The sequence below is a fragment of the Lepidothrix coronata genome, unplaced genomic scaffold (genome assembly GCF_001604755.1).
Source record: "Lepidothrix coronata isolate B3197 unplaced genomic scaffold, Lepidothrix_coronata-1.0 Scaffold17, whole genome shotgun sequence".
Lineage (NCBI taxonomy): Eukaryota > Metazoa > Chordata > Aves > Passeriformes > Pipridae > Lepidothrix > Lepidothrix coronata.
Window position 1 is genome coordinate 3,658,130 of NW_016690197.1, and position 17,861 is coordinate 3,675,990.

Below are 17,861 nucleotides of genomic sequence, written 5' to 3' on the forward strand. Positions count from 1 at the left end.
TGAGCAGAGAAAGAACACTTGGCTGGTGTGACCAGCCACCCATCCAAGTGCTTTCCTATCCACTGAAACTTGTCATGGATCATCATTTTGGTATCCATCAAAATGGATCATACTGGATCATCATTTTGGTATCCATCAAAAATATACTTGAAAAGGCTCAGAGAGAAGAGAGTTATCAGAAGGTTTAAGATTTTCACATATGCACTCCCAAAACTAGGTAAATGTGGGTCCATTATTTTTTTTTTCAACAGTATGTAAATATAGTACTATTTTAAACCTGACCTCAAGTGAACTTTCTGTTGCATGTTACAGAGGACTGTTGAATATCCCTCAGCACCTGCTTGTCTTCTGCATCATGGTGAATGTGTAGGAGTTTGGTAGATACCCATGTTATTTTCCTGACACTGGAGACTGCAGTGTTCTGTAGACATGATATTATTTGGAAGTAAAAGAAGATAACAGAATAGAAATAGCTGAAATTACTGATTTCATTAACTAACACTACAATGTAGGTCCAAAATAAACTCTGACAACCCTGTATCACCCACTGGTTGGTCTACAGAGAGCGACCAGATTCTGATTATTGTCCTTCAGGCTTCCCAGGTACCACTTTTCCGTACATGAGCTAGTTGCCACTATATGGGGAGATCTCCACAGGAGATTGTACACAGAATACTTCAAGTGCAAGTTTACTCTGTTTACCAGAGTTCCTTCACTGCTAGAAAGATTTTATTTTTTTTTTCAGATTAAGAGAAGATAAAAATAGGTTTCTTAAGCTCTAATAATAACAACATGGGTATTCATAGTCATCTCTATATAAGAGGTCTACCACAACAGGAAAAATGATGGGTTTGCAGTGATGTTGCATACAGCTTCCTGACTCTTCTATCAGAATGAGATGTTCCAAGATTTGTAACTCAGACCTATAGTTATGCTGACAGATGTTATAGTTCCTATTTGGTGTAACTCTTAAGAGGCCTACAGAGGAAATCCCAGTTTGTTTGTGAATAAAGCAGGCAAGAAAACATTTAGGAAATGTCTGTATTTTAAGACAGTTCATTTCAGCCTCGGGATTTTCCTTAGAGGGGTAGTTTGCACACCTCCTAGCATCTGAAAGCAATAGTGTGTGTACATATATATACAGGTGACACAGCTTTGAATTTTCCTAAAATATTATGATAGGATGATTATTTAAAGACAGACTTTAAAAATGTTTCACTAAACTTTGGTAAACACTGTTCTTAAATTGGTACAGTTAGGGGAAAGGAAGTGGCTGGCAATAGCTTATTCAAAAAAAAGAAGAGTTTTCCAGCAAAGCATTAGCTCCAGCCTCTAGTGGTTTTCGTTTTTTTTGTTTGGTTGGAGTTTTTTTCCCATGGTTCTTATTTTTTTAAGCATATGTGTGGGCTGGAGGGGAAGAAACAAAAGGAAAAAAGAGAGAGGAGCTGATCTGAGAACATGATACCAAAGTGAAAGAGTAATGTAAATGAAACCAAAGGAGAAAAAGCAAAAAGTAATCCTTCAACAGAGGATATTTTTGTTCTTTTATCCTCTTGAGCCAAAGTAAAACATGTATGTAGAATAAGAAAGATGGTCTGTTATTTTGCCTGAAAATTCAGAGCTTTAATTGCCAAACAATAGTCATTAGTTTGCCTTGACACAGAGCTTTTTGTCAAATACCACAGCTCAGCTTTACTGATGGCACAATTCCAGCATGATCCCATGTGAAGCTGCCTTCTTTTTCCTCGTTTTAATTGTTGCAAATTATTTATAACAGATATTGAACAATGCAACCAAAAGCATGAAGAATTTTTAAAAGCCTGAAATAAACCACCCTACAGTATTTTAATTATCTTGATTTATATCCCTTAAAATCCTCAGTTTGAGCTTCTTTCTAAGTTATACTCTCTAACCCTTTGTCACTGGTCCTGTCCAAATACATCTTGTTGCTATGGGCTATGAAATGAGGGGTTTTAGGAGAGGCTATGTGCTATAAAATTAACTTCTGTCTGCCTTGGGGAACACTAAGCTTGACCTCAGACTTTGCTGATGATGCTGCAGTGTGAGCACCAACTGGGTCACTGAAAGGCCAGCCCAGGGCTCATTTTGTACCTCCCAAAGTAGAAAGGACACTGTCTTATCAGCATCATGGGGCATCTACAATGAGTACTAAAAGTGCTTGGAAGGTCAGGATATTTTACTTCACTGCTTTAGAGACTGAAATAATCTCTTTGACTTGCAATAGGTTTAGGAGAGACAGTGTGTATGTAAACTTAGTTTGTACCAACATACCGTGCAAAAACCTTCCTGTATTTATTGTGACTGTGCCCCTTCTTTTTCATCGACATGTTGATTTTGGCAATGCTTAGACTTTTGGCCTCTATGTCTTTGAATGTTAAAGGATTACATTTAGTCATGTAGTGGTTTGGTATCAAATAAATAGTAATTCTTTGGTATTATAATGTGCTACATTTTGGATTCAGAAGCATATAATTTATATAATGTTTGGGAAATGAACTGCTATGGATTGCTTTTTTCCTGCTGTTTTGGGATCACAGTTGCTAAATTACTTCCTTTCAGAAATTCCCATTAGAAAACAGTATCAACCAACTTTAAAATCATACAGAGTCCTTTCATACATTAAAGCAGACTCAGTAATTTTAGTACTAATTCATGTAAGTAGAAGACATTCCTTATCAGAAAAAAATAAACAATACAATCACAGCTGTAAGTGAATGTAAATAAGATTTAATTTTATCTACTATCTGAAAAAGCTTTGTTCTGATAACAACAGTGCTTATTGTAGTCCACTTGTTTTTTTTTCTTTGAATAGTGATAGTTTAGCAGTGGTATTAGCATCTGGAAAAGTGTGTGGAAGGATACAACAGAATACAATCTCTTAAAATAACTTTTTCTTTTTGAAATCAATATATAAGTTGCTGTTAGCAACAAGTGTTTGCTGAGCTCTGTGGTGGTAGCAAATGGACCGTGGAAACATTACCGTACAAGAAGTAGGGATGTCGCTCTGGTTTGTGCCACAGGGAACAGGAACACAGAAGGGGAATTGCAGGGAGCTGCATTAAATGCCTGGGCTCTGCTGCCTGCTCCAGCTGAGAGCAGCAGGCAATATTCTGCAGTGGTAGCTGATCATTTTTCCTGGCCACACAGCCTTATTTTTCCTGGCAGGCACAATGGGTCGTATGCCCAGGGTTCCACTGCTCTCTTGCAACTGCACCAGGGTATCACATCAGAATAACCAGCAACAACGTATATGGAAAGTAATCCATGTATGTAGTGCTGGAATTCTATACCAGTTTATTTCTGACTATTCCAAATGCCTTTACTATATAGCTTCTGTCTAATGGCACCAAGTGCTGTAGGCATTTTTCCAAAAAGAGAAGAAAATTTTGTCACAAATATATTGACTACAAAGCACCTCTGAAGCGAAGTCCAAGTAACTGTAGTCTGTACCTAGAATAGAAAACTAATAGGAGAGTTTTGACTAGAAGACTCAATGTTATGCAAAACATACTAAAAAAAAAAGTTCTTTTTTTATTTTTTGCCCTTCAGTATTGCAGAACATAACCTATGAAAACTATAAAGTAATATATTTAAAATCAATCTTATTAAATTACTTTTTAAAGTGTAGGCTCAACTATCTAGGATGCAATAAGAGAAATAAGTTAGATCATTCTATATATGTGAGATTTAAGCCACACAATCTTTCATGAACATTCTTTATCTGATGAGATAACAATATAAATTATCAAGGTCTTTTGGTTGGTTATCTGGTTGGGTTCTTCCTTGTGCTGGAAAGTTTCATGCACCAGAGCTCAAGTTATTCAGATAAATATCTAGATTAAATACAGTATCTTTATAGAGAAAAATATTTGGGCTTCCTTGATCTGAGATGCTTAAATTTTTATAGAAAATACTCAGTATATCAGTATTTAATATTTGTTACTGCACAATCAGTGGTACCCACTAAGCCTGTCCAGTAGTCAATAAAACCACCACCACCTTCCACACAAAATAAAGACAAAACTGTAGAGAGGTACAGTACAGAGATGATCCTCCGTGATGAGAGCTTAGCAAACATTTACTACAAAGCCAGTGATCATTTCTTTGTACAATAGACAGGATCAGAGACCAAGAAACTTCTCTTGTTCATTGTTTGTAATGTGCTGGTCTATTGTTTGCAATATCTATCTACTCCACTCCAGTTTAGGGTTTGGGGTTTTCTTCCTAGTGTTAGCTACAGGCATATCTGTCATTGCCCAAAAAACATCTCCCTCCCTTTGAGTCCAAACTCCAGTCAGTTCATAAAATAAGTTATTTGATTCTTTTGTTTCTGGTACCATTCAGGGTTGTGTATACATCATTAAAATGTTTTTAAGTGCAACAATTTTAATATTTGTAAACTATGCCTTCAATAAAATGACATGGAAATAAATAATAAAATCACATAACTACTTTGATTGTATTAGTAACACTTTACTACCAATGACTGAAAAAATTCTCACAGGGCTGAAACAATGTTAGACAAGGCAAAAGGAAGGTAGGATCTACACTGTTCCTCATCAAAAGAGAACCCTCCTGGATACCATAGAATATCAACAGACAACCAGAAAAAACCCGCCATACCTCAACTGAGCAGTTGAAAATACTCTGTTTAGATTTTCATGGAAATTGGCATCTGTTCCCGTGGTGCATAAAAGCAGTGGCTGATTTTGGAAATGTGTTAAAGCATGCTGTTGAGATTTCACTATTATCGTTATAAAACCAGCTGGTAAAGATGAACTGATTTGCAAAGTCAGGATCAAATGTCCCTGCACTACCTTCCTAGCAGTCTCACAAAGCTCCCCTTTAACTGTTGACTTGTAACAATCGTTTTGTCTTTATCTTTGTCAGGAAACAGTTTTGCTAATCAGAATCTTGCAATGGCTCACAGCTGTTGGTAAAATGGAACTCCAAATCAAATTAATTCAAAGCAAGATTTTACATTAGGAATGCAATCACAGGAGAGCTGAATAGCAAGATGCTTCGAAAAATCACTTGAATTTGTTGCCACTCCTTCTCAAGAGCAAGGAAAATGTGTCCCTGCTTCTCATTTCCTGTTCCTATTTTTAGAACTAGAATGAGAAAGACCTGATCTGGCAGCCTGTACCCCATTTAAATTAAGGAGCGTCAGGTTCAGAATTATTTACTAGATGGACTCAAATGGTTATAAATTACATTCCTATTCCAGTTTTATCCTCTTTTTAATTTAAATTTAATGAATGTTAGTTACCAGTTCTGACACTGGGCTAGACAAGCAAGGATTTGTACTATTTAAAAAAAAAATCATGACAGCATAAGCATGGAGATAAAAAGTTTTTAAAATTTACTTTTTCTGCAACTCAAGCATCTTAGAAACTGCATGCAAGCTGTATTTAACTTACTGACGTACACTCAAAACATTAAGGTGTTCATTACGAATGCAGAAAAATGTGAATTATAAAATTTGGCCCTATGTAGCAGGTGAAAAAAAAATAGATTAACCTGTGAATGCTAAAATATTGCTGATAATTCTGTGTATGTTTGTGTGGTGTGAATGTTTGCAATTTTGATCTCTCAGTCAAGGCTGCTGCTTGACAGCTGTTAGCAGGTGCAGGCTGTCTGTAAGGTTTGATAAGACCTGGACTATACACAAGCAGCACATCCTGAATCTTTCTACTAATAAGAAGGTGTGAGGCAGAACTGATGATTAGGATGATGCTCACTTGTGCTTATGCACCCAGGCCATTTCCATGGGGAAAACCCGTTGGGCTGGGGTACTGGAAAGATGAGGGCCAAAAGGAAGGAAGGAGGGGGTCCCTGAGCATCCCTTGCCTGAGATGGGTAACTGCCAGCAGAACTGGCACAACTTTCTGCCCCAGACACCCAGGCCAGCAGCAACCTTCTTGCTGTGGAGGGAGGTGGGGGCACAGCAAACCTAAAGCTGGGGACAGGGAGCCACCAAGGGACCACGTGGAATAAGCAAGTAGGCTAAAAGCTTAAAAGCTCTAATTTCAGCTTTTAACTGAACTCCAGTATCCAGATTAACTAGGGACTCTTGTTGACTGTGACACATAAGGAGGTGCTGCTTAATTGCTGAGGGGGATGTGATATTTTTGTAAGCTTTCTGTTGTAGTGTGAATTATGGGGTCAATATGCAAGCTACAGTACTGTATCTCCTCCCCCCTGAGCTACACTCAAACCTTATATGACAAGGTCTTTACTGTAGGTTCAATGCCTTTTATAGAATAAAGATAATATGTGCTATTCTTATCACTGCATTTCAAGGTTTAGCACTGTGAATAGTGTTGTTATTTATTGCCTAATAAATATGTGATTATCATTTGAAATGGTAACAATTAGAAGCAATCTCTAGTTTAAGGTCTGGCATTTCAAAACATTCATTTCACATTTTGTAACATGGATAAACCGTAATGGAGACTCAGTTAAGCAAAGAGAAATGATTCAATAAACAGTATTTCTGTTTGGTTAAAAAGTTGCCTCTGATGACAACTTGTTGCAGTCTAATTTGATTGCTTACTTTATCTTTGTGCATATAAAGATAGTGATAAATGGTTTTCGGTATAAATTAAAATATTCTTGGTAGTATTTTTACAGAAACCCACATCCCCTGTTTCTCTTCAGTATTTAAAAAATTGTCACAGAGAAATGATCCTGGAAGAGCAACACTGGGTGAGACCTTTAACAGCCATGTTTTAAAATAAAAATCCTTATAATGAGTATAAACCTAATGCCTTTCTATTTCCTATGTTGGACCAGGCCACTGTTCAGAAAGCCTCTCTGCACAGCAAAACCAGTTAAGTGAGCGTTTGAACAATTTCCTGACTCAAGGCTAAAATCTCCCTCAATTATTCATACCCTGTACCAGAAAGAATAATTCTTGTCTTCTATCAAATCAATCAGTAACAGTCTTGACCAGACAACAACTACCTTGGAGAACAGGTAGAACTGCTTGCTTCTTGCTGGCTGGTTCTTGAAGCTACATATGCATTAAAAAAACCATACTATAAATCTGGTGTTTATCTCCTGGATCTTTCCATAGGCTTTTCCCACGTCTCAGTCTTTACAATGCTCTTCCAAGCTTTTCAGTCATCTGAAGAGTAACCCTTTACCAGCTTTCTCAAGGAATGAGATCAGCCCTCACATCCTCCTCATGTGTCAAATCAGCCACCTCTTACTTGAGATTCCACTCTTTTGACATTTTCTTTCACAACAGATGTAAGACTGAAATGAAGTTATTCCAAATCTCTTCCTTTTTTGTGATATACTCTCGAATAAAGAGATACTGTTCTTGTTATTGGTAGCAATTTGGCAAACAAGCAGGATCAGTGTTCCTACTGTTTTAGTGACTTGCATCAGGCCATAGCTTACATCACAAAATCTGAAAGAGGAAGTGGAGTTGTTTGGGTTTTTTCCCCAAACCATCCTAAAATACACCTAAATGTAGGCAAGCAAGATTTGTTGCAAACCAAATGCTTAAAATACATGTTCATTTGATTTTGTTTTATTAAAAAATTTAAAATACTTCCATCCTTAAGCACAGTAAATTCAGACAGGAAATTGCATTGGCAGGAAGCTATGAAAATGGCACATGTTGCAAATGGAAATCAGTGTTCACATCAAACTCTTTCAACTATTATCATGTTGGGAGGGAAAGCCCTGAACAGCTGAAAAATTATATAAGGGCTTTAACAATTATTTATGTGACCTGCTGAATGCAGAAGAATCAGACTAGAAACTGCAATGATTGACTGGGGACTAAGGGAATACCAGGGTGATAGCAGAGAAGAAAGAGACCACACAGCTGCTCTTTGCAGTCATCTGTTAACTCCTTGTCCAAGAGATGTAGTGCTAGTGTGGTATAAAGTAACTCCACAACTACTTCTGGCATTATTGTTTTGAAAGCTTAAAATCATGTGTCCCTGAAGTATTCAATAATAAATTATTTTGCAAATATAATTGTAAAAGTACAACTCTAGATGTGTTGGCTTAAATTATCTTTTGTCCTTCCCTTACAGGAGATCATGAAATACATAAAAAAGTAGTCCTGCTACAAAGGATAATCTTTCCAGCAGGAAAGTCATCTGTATCCTGGGCTGCCTCAAAAGAAGTGTAACCAACAGGTCAAGGCTGGTGACTCTCCCCTCCTACTCTGCTCTAGTGAGACCTGACCTGGGGTCCCCAGCACAGGAAGGGCATGGTCCATGGTCGGAGCAAGTCCAGAGGAGGCCACCGAGATGATTAGAGGTACAACAGCAATGCTCTTAAATTGTCCCAACCATTTGGATTACATTAATCCATAGGAAAAAGCTTCTGGATGAGGTAAAGTTGCATTTTTATGAGATGCACCTTATTAGCCCAAAGCAAGGAGCTAATTATTTCAGAGGAGCTTAAGGGGAAGTGCACTTGTCTGTCCTCAGGTAGGCAAAATGTTTTTACTTGATTTCAGAAAATTATTAGCAAAATTAACTTTCATAACAGCTCAGAGAAAGAGGTTTTAGCAAGAAATTTGTTGTGTTAAGATATCATGTAACCCTTTATAAAACTAGGTAAAGCCAAAAAAAACACACCATAAAAAGAGAGGAACTATTAATCTTCTCAAAATGTAGTAAGAGTATATATCTCTCTGTTGTAACTGAAGACACAGGCTGCTATCCCAAAGTTTAGAGATGAGAAACAAATACAAAATGCTGTTTCACATGAACAACTCAGCTGTACTGAAGAACTTGATAAAGACCAAAAAGTACTTCATTCACTGTCTCTTCTAGGTAAACATTAGAAATGTATTTGTGCTTACCTGTCCTCTAGTGTCTAGCACCTGCTTCTAAATACTGCTTGCCAATAGGCAAGTTACAATATTGTACTAGGAATGGGTAGACCAAGACTATTGCTACTTTGTCCACATTTTGGAAATATTCTTCGTACTTTTTCTAGTTGATTATTGGGATATTTGATTTTAGACCAGCAAATGTTTATGAATAATATATTCATGAATGATTCCACTAACTTCAGAGGGGCTGCTTAAATTTTGTGAAGTTAGATTCAGTGGACCTGATCAGCTTAGGTTTTCTTATTAAAATTTTAAACACTTTTATACATCTTTAGGGAATGATATGGTTCTTTTTCAGAAAGCCACCTTAGGCTGAAAAAGTCAAATCATTCATTGCACTATGGAAAATCTGCAATCTGTTTATGGGGAAGGGAACAGTGCCTGCTACTACTTAAGGGCTGGTGCTCTGGAATGTTATCTCTGGTATTTTGTTATAAATTTACTATTGTAGCTACAGTGAGAAACAAGGCTTTCAGGTAGGCTGAATTTTGAAACAAAGTATTTAAAAATTATAAGTAATTTTTTAGAACTTTCACAAGTAACAGTAGAAATATCCTTTTTAGATATATTTTGAGGCTTGTATTATTCATATAAGATTGATAATAAAACATTAAGGAATAGAAACTTGCTTTTACTCTATGTTTTTGAGAATTGCTTAGGTCCAGTTGAGCGTACCATAAAGATTCATGCATATTTTACATGACAAATTGTACCCACAATTGTTATGTACCTCATATCCATGGGACAGTATGTTTTAAAATTTCTATTATATGAAACAGGTTAATGTCTGCAAATTAAAATCTGCAACTTCACAGTAGATTTTCTAACTACTCTACCTCTGGAAAAGTTTGTGCGAACAAATATTGCAATAATTTCCTTGTGCTGCTCTAAGGACTGTACTGACACATGAGATTCATGCTCTCCCCCATCTGTCACAACTCAAAGCACAGACCAGGTAAACCATGTCATTTTCACAGATATTTAGAAAAGGTTAGCAGAAATTTTTAGAAAGTTATTTCCTCCAACCTGTATATTTAGGTGAGTCATTTGTTCCCTTCGAATTCACTTTCCTCAGGGCAGCCAAGTACATAAGTATTTCTGGCACTGATGGAAATAATCATCTGCTGTATCACTTTTTTCCCATGTGGGAAATACATCTACTCTCTAATGGGGAACTGAAACAAGATTGTCACCATTCTAACTAGTGGCAACACAGAACAAACAGGAAACACTTCAAGGGAAATATTTACAAAAATAGAATATGCAGAAGACATAAGAAGCTTTCATATTGTGAATGAATACTCCAAAACAATAATCTATTTCTTGCCAACATTCATGAGCAAGAAGGGAGTCAAAATTAAATGGATTAGGAAACACTTAAGAATTTTTCATTAAACTGCACTTAATACAGGTAATTGTGTACGGCTACTGTCATTATGACCTATGTATTTTATATGCAGAATCTATGTCCAGTAACATGGGTGGTAATAACTGTTAGTGAAACTTTTCATAGGAATTAATGGCTGAAACAACACTGGCTTATGCTGGAAGTCTAAAATACACAATACTCCCTGCACCCACTGGCTATTCCAACATCACTTACGGTTCCACTCACCTACAGTGTTGTCGCAGGGCTTGTCAGGTTAGAAACCATGTGCTTCACATCTCTCAATTGCACACTGTTGCTGAAGGTAGCGAGTAAAAAGAAATTCTTCATTTAAGGAAGAAAAAAACCCAAACAAACCCAAAAATTTTGATGCCTTGATTGCTCATGGCAAGTAAAGAATTCCCATTTAAAAGCATAAAATATAGGAAAGGGACTGGACAAAGCCAAAAGTTACCACAAGTGTCATTTTTCTCTACTTTTTCATAGTACTCTCAATAGAAAAAAACCCCACATATAATATGTCTAATTTTCAGTGCCATTTGTTTTAAAAGTATGCACCCTGACAGTTGTGTCACGCCAGTGAAGATCACCATTATATCACAATGGAACCCCTTCTGGATATATAGCTGTATCTGTTTACTGTGCATAAGTTTTACTCAACATGGCAAATGTTTGTACAAAGAAAAGGTCACTCTGCTTAGTGCTTGTCCAAAACCAGGACAGGATCAAGTATGAAATCCAACAGTGAAAGTCTTTAAATTTCAACACGCCCGTTTTTCGTAAAATAAAAATCTGTGTTCAGGTTTTGGCAGTCTGACTCAAGATCATGTTTCTGAAATCACAGACTTTAATGGAAACATAAAGTTGATACACAAAACAACATCTGAAAACAGATCTGAAACATCTAAATTGGATTGTAAGTGACAGGAGCAAGCTTTGGTAGAACTGGATTATTTAGAATAACCATCACAACGCTAACAACAAGTCACTCGGGATTTACATCCCAACATTTGTAGCAAACAAAAGGTTACCTTTAACCATGGTGGATTACAAACAAAGACAAAAGTAGTGCTGATCATTTACGCTTCCACACTGAACATGACTCACAGTCTGATTGTTCTCCCAAATATCAAGTCACTTTTGTAAGCATAACATTTTTATATTTCACCTTAAAAAACTGCGATGACGTTTTCCTTGTATGGTTTCAACAGTAGAGTTTTAGAGCCATTTCGCTGTGCAAGTGTTATTTGCTCGTGACTTCCAAGGTAATAGGCTTATTTGGAATTATGTTGTGGCAATGTCCTGTGCATGGTAAATTTATCCAATTTGGAGCTGAGAGGAGGACTCCAACCCACAGAACAGGACTGCAAACAGAATTGCTGTATTTGAATGTCTGTGGAAGGTGTGCTGAGGCAGAGGACCTCGTGCAGCAAGTGGTTGAGCTGCAGGAGGTAGTGAGAAGGCTGCATAACTCCAGGGAAGCTGAGAAGGAGTTAAGAGAGCTGGTTCTGAGCATAGCCTGCAGTAAACTCACAGCCAAACCGGCAAAAACTCCCCCACCATGCACACACAGAAGGGGAGAGGGAAGGGGGGGGGCAATAAGGCAGGAGAATAGACACTTGAAATGGCAAGGACCTGCAAGAGGAAGAGATTTCCCCTGAAACATGAGGTGCCCTTGCAGAACTGCTTCACCACTCTGCAGGCTGAAGAGGAGCCACTATATCAGGAGAGAGGCTGGTGCTGAGTAAGGCAGCCTGATCTCCTCCTTGTGTAACAACCACAGCAACTAAGAAAAGGTGGCAGGTGTCAGTAGCAGGGGACTATTCTGAGAGGCAGGGAGGCACCCATTTCCCAACCTGATGTGCACTCTGGAGAGGAACTCACTGGGCCCCCTGTCAGGCTTGGATCAGGGATGTCACTGAGAGACTACCAAGCCTCGTACAATCCAAAGACGAACTGCTGTTGTTTCATGTGGGCACCAATGATACAGCCAGGAGCAGTGTGAGGACTACCAAGGATTACAGAGCCCTGGGACTGGCAGTAAGGGACCCTCGAGTGCAGGCAGTTTTTTCATCAATCCTTCCTGTCAAAGGGAAGGGTTTGAAAGGGCCAGTTGAATCTGGCAAATCTGCAAATGATTATGGGACTAGTGCCATGGGCAGAGGTCTGGCTACCCCTGGGGACTCATGCTGAAAAACCTGGCTGATGGAGTCTGAGGGGGGGCCCATCTGCCAGAGAACAGGAAGAGCATCTCTGGTCACAGGCTTGCCAAGCTGATGAAGGCAGCTTTAAACTGAAGCTGCTGGGAGAGGGAATCCTCAATCCATCCCACTCCTACTTTGATGCCAGCACCAACAAGAGCTGCCCAGAGCCTGGAGAGGGATTGCAGGTCAGCAGAAGAGCACCTGAACTGCTGCACAAAGGAATTCCAGATATTCCTGCCAGTAACTCTCCTTCATCAAGGGCCAAACTTAAATGTCTCTAGGCAAATGCACATAGCATGAGGAATTAACGAGCAGTTAGAGACCGTGCACACCTGCAGGGCTGTGATTTTACTGGCATCAGAGATGTGGTAGGATGGCTCCTATGACTGGAGTGTTGGAGTTAAAGAATACAGGCTCTTTAGGAAGGACAGACAGGGAAAGGGAGGAGGGGGTGTTGCCCTCTATGTTCATGACCACCTGGAGCGCTTGGAACTGTGCCTGGTGATGGATAAGGAGCCTATGGGTCAGAATTAAAGGGAGGGCAGGGACAGGGGACATCATAGTGGGGGATTGCTGAGGCCAAACAGCCAAGAAGACTGAGTGGATGAGACCCTCTACAGACACATAGGAGCAGCCTCATGTTGACAAGCCCTGGTCCTCATGGGGGACTTCAACTACCCTAATGTCCATTGGAGGGACAACGCAACAGGGCATAAGGAGTCCAGGAGGTTCTTGGAATACATTAATAATTTCCTTTTCGAAGTGATAGAGGAGCAAAAGAGGAAAGGTGCTCTGCTGGACCTTGTTCTTACCAACAAGGAAGGTTGGAGGGGAATATGAATCTTAGGGGCAGCCTTGGCTGCAGTGACCATGAAATGGTGGAGTTCAAGATCCTCAGGCCAGCGAGGGGGCTCACATCAAGCTCACTAACCTGGGCATCAGGAGAGCTGACTTTGGCCTCTTCAGGGATCTTCTGGGTAGAGTACCATGGGATAAAGCCCTGGAGGGAAGAGGTGCCCAAGGAAGCTGGTTAATATTCAAGTGTCATCTCTTGCAAGGTCAGGAGAGATGCATCTCAACAAAGAGGAAGTCAGGCAAAAGCATTAGAAGACCTGCGTGGATGAACAAGAAGCTCCTGGACAAACTCAAACAGAAAAATGAAGCCTACAGAGGGTGAAAACAAGGACAGATAGCCTGGAAGGAATACAGAGAAATTGTCCAAGCAGCCAGGGATCAGGTTAGAAAAGATAAAGCTCTGACAGAATTAAATTTGGCCAGGGACATCAAGGGCAACAAGAAAAGCTTCTATAGGTACATCGGTGAAAATGTGAGCCCAGTCCAGAAGGAACTGGGAGACTTGGTTATCTGGGACATGGAGAAATCTGAGGTACTCAATGACATTTTTGCCTCAGTTGTCACCAGCAAGTGCTCCAGCCACTGGGGCCCAAGTCACTCCGCTGACAAGGCAAAGGCAGGGACTGTGAGAATAAAGAACTACCCACCATAGATGATCAGGTTTGAGACCATCTAAGGAACCTGAAGGCACACAAATCCATGGAACCTGATGAGAAAATATGGAAAATAAGGACATGATTGGTGACAGCCAACATGGTGTCACTAAGGGCAAACCTAACAAATATCCTTCTGTGACAGGATTACAGCACTGGTGGATAAGGGAAGAGCAACTGACACCATCTACCTGGACCTGTGCAGAGCATTTGACAACGTCTTGCATGACATCCTTATCTTGAAACCGGAGAGGCATGGATTTGCTGGATGCACCATGCGGTGGATAAGGAGTTGACTGGATGGTCACACTCAAAGAGTTGTGTCAACAGCTTGATGTCCAAGAGGAGAACCACTGACGAGTTGCATTCCTCAGAGGTCAGTACTGGGACAAGTGCTATTTAAGATCTTTGTTGGTAACATGAACAGTGGGATCAGTGCACCCTCTGCACATTTTTCAACCATACCAAGCTGTGTGGTGCAGTCGACACACTGGAGGGAAGGGATGCCATCCACAGGGACCTTGACAGGCTTGAGAGCTGGACCAGTGCAACCTCATGAAGTTCAACAAGGCCAAGACAAGATCCTGCACTTGGGTCAGGGCAATCCCAAATAAAAGTTGGGCAGAGAATGGATTGAGAGCAGCCATGGGGAAAAGGACTTGGGGGTCTTGATTGATGAGAAGCTCAACACGACTGGGCAACACGTTCTCACAGCCCAACAAACTAAATGTGTCCTGGTCTGCGTGTTGTGGTCAGAAAGTCAAGAAGGTGATTCTGACCCTCTACTCTAATCTTATGAGACCCCACCTGGAATACTGCATCCAGCTCTGGGGTCCCCAGCATAAGAAAGTGGACCTGTTGGAGTGAGTCCAGTGGAAGGTCACAAAGATGATCAGAGGGTTGAGCATCTCTCCTATGAAGACAGGCTGAGAGAGTTTGGGCTGTTCAGCCTTGCAGAAGGGAAGGCTTCAGGGAGACCTTAGAGCAGCCTTCCAGTACCTGAAGGGAGCCTACAGGGTAGCTGAAAAGGAGTTTTTACAAGGGCATGTAGTGATAGGACAGGGGTCTGGCTTAAAAGAGGGCAGGTTTAAATTAGGTATTAGGGAGAAATTCTTTACTGTGAGGGTGGTGAGGCACTGGAACAAGTTGCGCAGAGAGAGAAATTGTGGATGCCCCATCCCTGGAAGCGTTCAAGGACAGGTTGAATGGAGCTTTGAGCAACCTGGTTTAGTGGATGGCGTCCCTGTCCACAGCAGGGGGTGGGGTGGGGTGTGGAACTAGATGATCTGTAAGTTTCTTTCCAACCCAAACCATTCCATGATGCTACTATTCAATTCTATGAATCCAGTCTAAAAAGACTGTATAGCCTATTTTTAACTTATAAGAGAAATTATGATTGTACAAGATTGTATTTTTTAACATTACTAACATGTAGGTGATGGAAAGTAAATTGTGTCAGATGAACACTCTTGATTGCCATCAGTCTATACAACTTATCTGGTATCAAATTTATCTCCATTGTGCTAAAGGTAAGAGAAGTTAAGACTAATAAAACAAGTTCTCTTCTCATTAAGACAAGACAATACATTTTACAAGACTTCAAATGTTGAATCTCAAGTCCTCTATAGAGTTACTTAATGTTTGCTTCCAAACCAAGATACAGGCTTCATTACTGCCAACATCATTGTAACACTTGTCATTTGATAGCAAGCTCAGTAATTTCAGAGCCTGTTTCCCCCCTCCTTTCCATATATTGTTTGTGCTTCCTGCTTAGGTCAAGTGGTCGTATTCTAACAGCCACTATAAAAGTAGCAGTTCAAGTACATTTTGCCATCCAAGAAAGCTGTAACACAGGATGGTTAGTCTAAAAAACATCGAGGATGAAGTGCAAGGCCATTTGCAGTAAGAAGTTGCCAAATGGAACCATAGGCAAAATGGTAATCCAGAAAGAAGTACTGGAACTACAACTTTTATCCAGCTTGATATGTTTTCTGAAAGGGGAAAGTACGAGTTACAGTCTTCAGCATGAATAACACATTTTAAAAACTACCAATAAAAGGGTTTGCCAATTTAAAAGTTAGTTGTTAACTGTACAAAGAACGAGCCAATGGACTTCCCACTCTTTGCCTCTTTGTTCTCCTCAGGAGTCCTTTACCTTTCACAAAGAAAATTTTAGCTATCAAACTTGTCCATAAATTTTGCCGCTGAGTGTGAAACCATCCAGTTAGCATATACACTATCATTTGCATATCTTGAAAACACAGAGTTAGTGCCATCGAATCTTGTGAGTGGAACGGGGCTCTCCTCAGGCCAGTTCGGGTATGACATGCCTAAAAATGAAAACAGATAATTTTTTCTGCACTGAAGAACCATAACTTCATGTGCAGACAGTAAGGCCCTTGGCAAAACTCCCTTTAATATTTTAAGCCAGTCCACTGGATTTTGTCCCAAATCAATTAATATAAATGATGTTTTGAAATCCCTGAAGCACAAATTCAGATGTAGGCAAAAACCCTGGTAAAATTAAAGTGCTTACTCGATAAAAAATCGTGTGCATACATTGCACATGTACATAATAAAAAGCTAAGAATTGTTCTTCTCATGAGCCTCCAACTTTCCACAATTTTATTTTTTAACAATCATAGCAATGTATTGCTTTGCAAGAGGAAGTTCTTGCTGTACAGGAAATGCTTCAATAATTAATAAACCTATTTGGGACAGGATCCAAAGTCCATTCCAATGACTGAGAGTTATTTCCATTTACTTAAATGGGCGCCTTTCCTTTGGCTTCAGTGAGGTTCTGGGGACACTCTCACACCCTCACCAGGGATCCCCTGCTTAATTTCAGGAAATCCCAGGAGCACAACTGAGTAAAGTCCAACAAAGTCTTGAGCACTCTTGTCTTGATTCAGCATTTAAACGTCTATTTTAGGCTTGTAATTATTTGCATTGAGTCTAGAAACTATTTCTCAGTTCAGGCACGAGCAATTACCAAAATGGACACACAGAGTGCTCAGCACCATGTTGATTCAGCTGTACAAGCACAGAACCATACCAGGGTTGAGATTTTAAAAAACAGAAAACTGATTTTGTTGCTTATTAAGCATGCAGCATCTGCCATCAACCTCATGGCAGCTTTTCCTGCTACTTCATTCTTTTAACAATCTGACCACTAAGTGCCCCAAAGTCAATGTGAGCTGGGGAAACCTAACGAAGAAAATAATAGCTAAGGTACAGATCAAAAATAGACCCAAAGCCATGTATTAATGGCAACTTTTAAACTAAAAGATCCAACTTTTTAAAAGTCGTACTGCTTGAAGAATGAAAAAAGTATCTGTGATGTTCGTAAATATCTAAAACCATGTAGAATATTTAATCAGGAGACAAAATGTAGGAGTTTTGGCAAGAACCATTTTTACTGTCCATCTCACCATCACAATATGAAAGCATATGTTCTTTTTAAAAACACTTGCTACATCATTCAGTCAAGGTTTAGTAATAACATGTTCATAACAAATCAAAGGACGTGAAAACAGCTGAATGTAGTTTCAAAATGCCCATTGTTAATTACATTTTCAAAGGAATTTACATGTCAATTTAGTCTGCATATAATATTTATATACAGTATTTCTACCTTCTGTATATAATAATCTGTTTTCATCCTATGATACATTAAATACATTTCAGCTAATGGATCCAGAATGTATTAACAGCAGCTGAAATTTAGAAATCCTTCTTAATAAATGAAAAATATTGCAGATGGGTCCTATCATTGAGTTATGGCAAAAAACAGTATTTAAAAAAAAAAGTCTATTGCTTAAATTAGAGGTGCAGAATCTAACATATTTTAAATGTTCTAGCCTCCCCCAACAGGA

At 39.3% G+C, this 17,861-nt stretch overlaps 1 protein-coding gene across 1 annotated transcript in view; it reads right to left on the reverse strand.

Moving 5' to 3' along the window:
- Window positions 1-15,241: 15,241 nt before the first annotated feature.
- The window catches only part of RET (ret proto-oncogene), a 37,101-nt gene continuing 34,481 nt past the window's right edge, over window positions 15,242-17,861 (reverse strand). Inside the window, exon 20 of the mRNA XM_017807209.1 lies at window positions 15,242-16,316. Within this exon, the coding sequence (XP_017662698.1) occupies window positions 16,159-16,316 (158 nt within the window). The 3' untranslated portion in view covers window positions 15,242-16,158. The remainder of the gene's footprint in view (window positions 16,317-17,861) is intronic.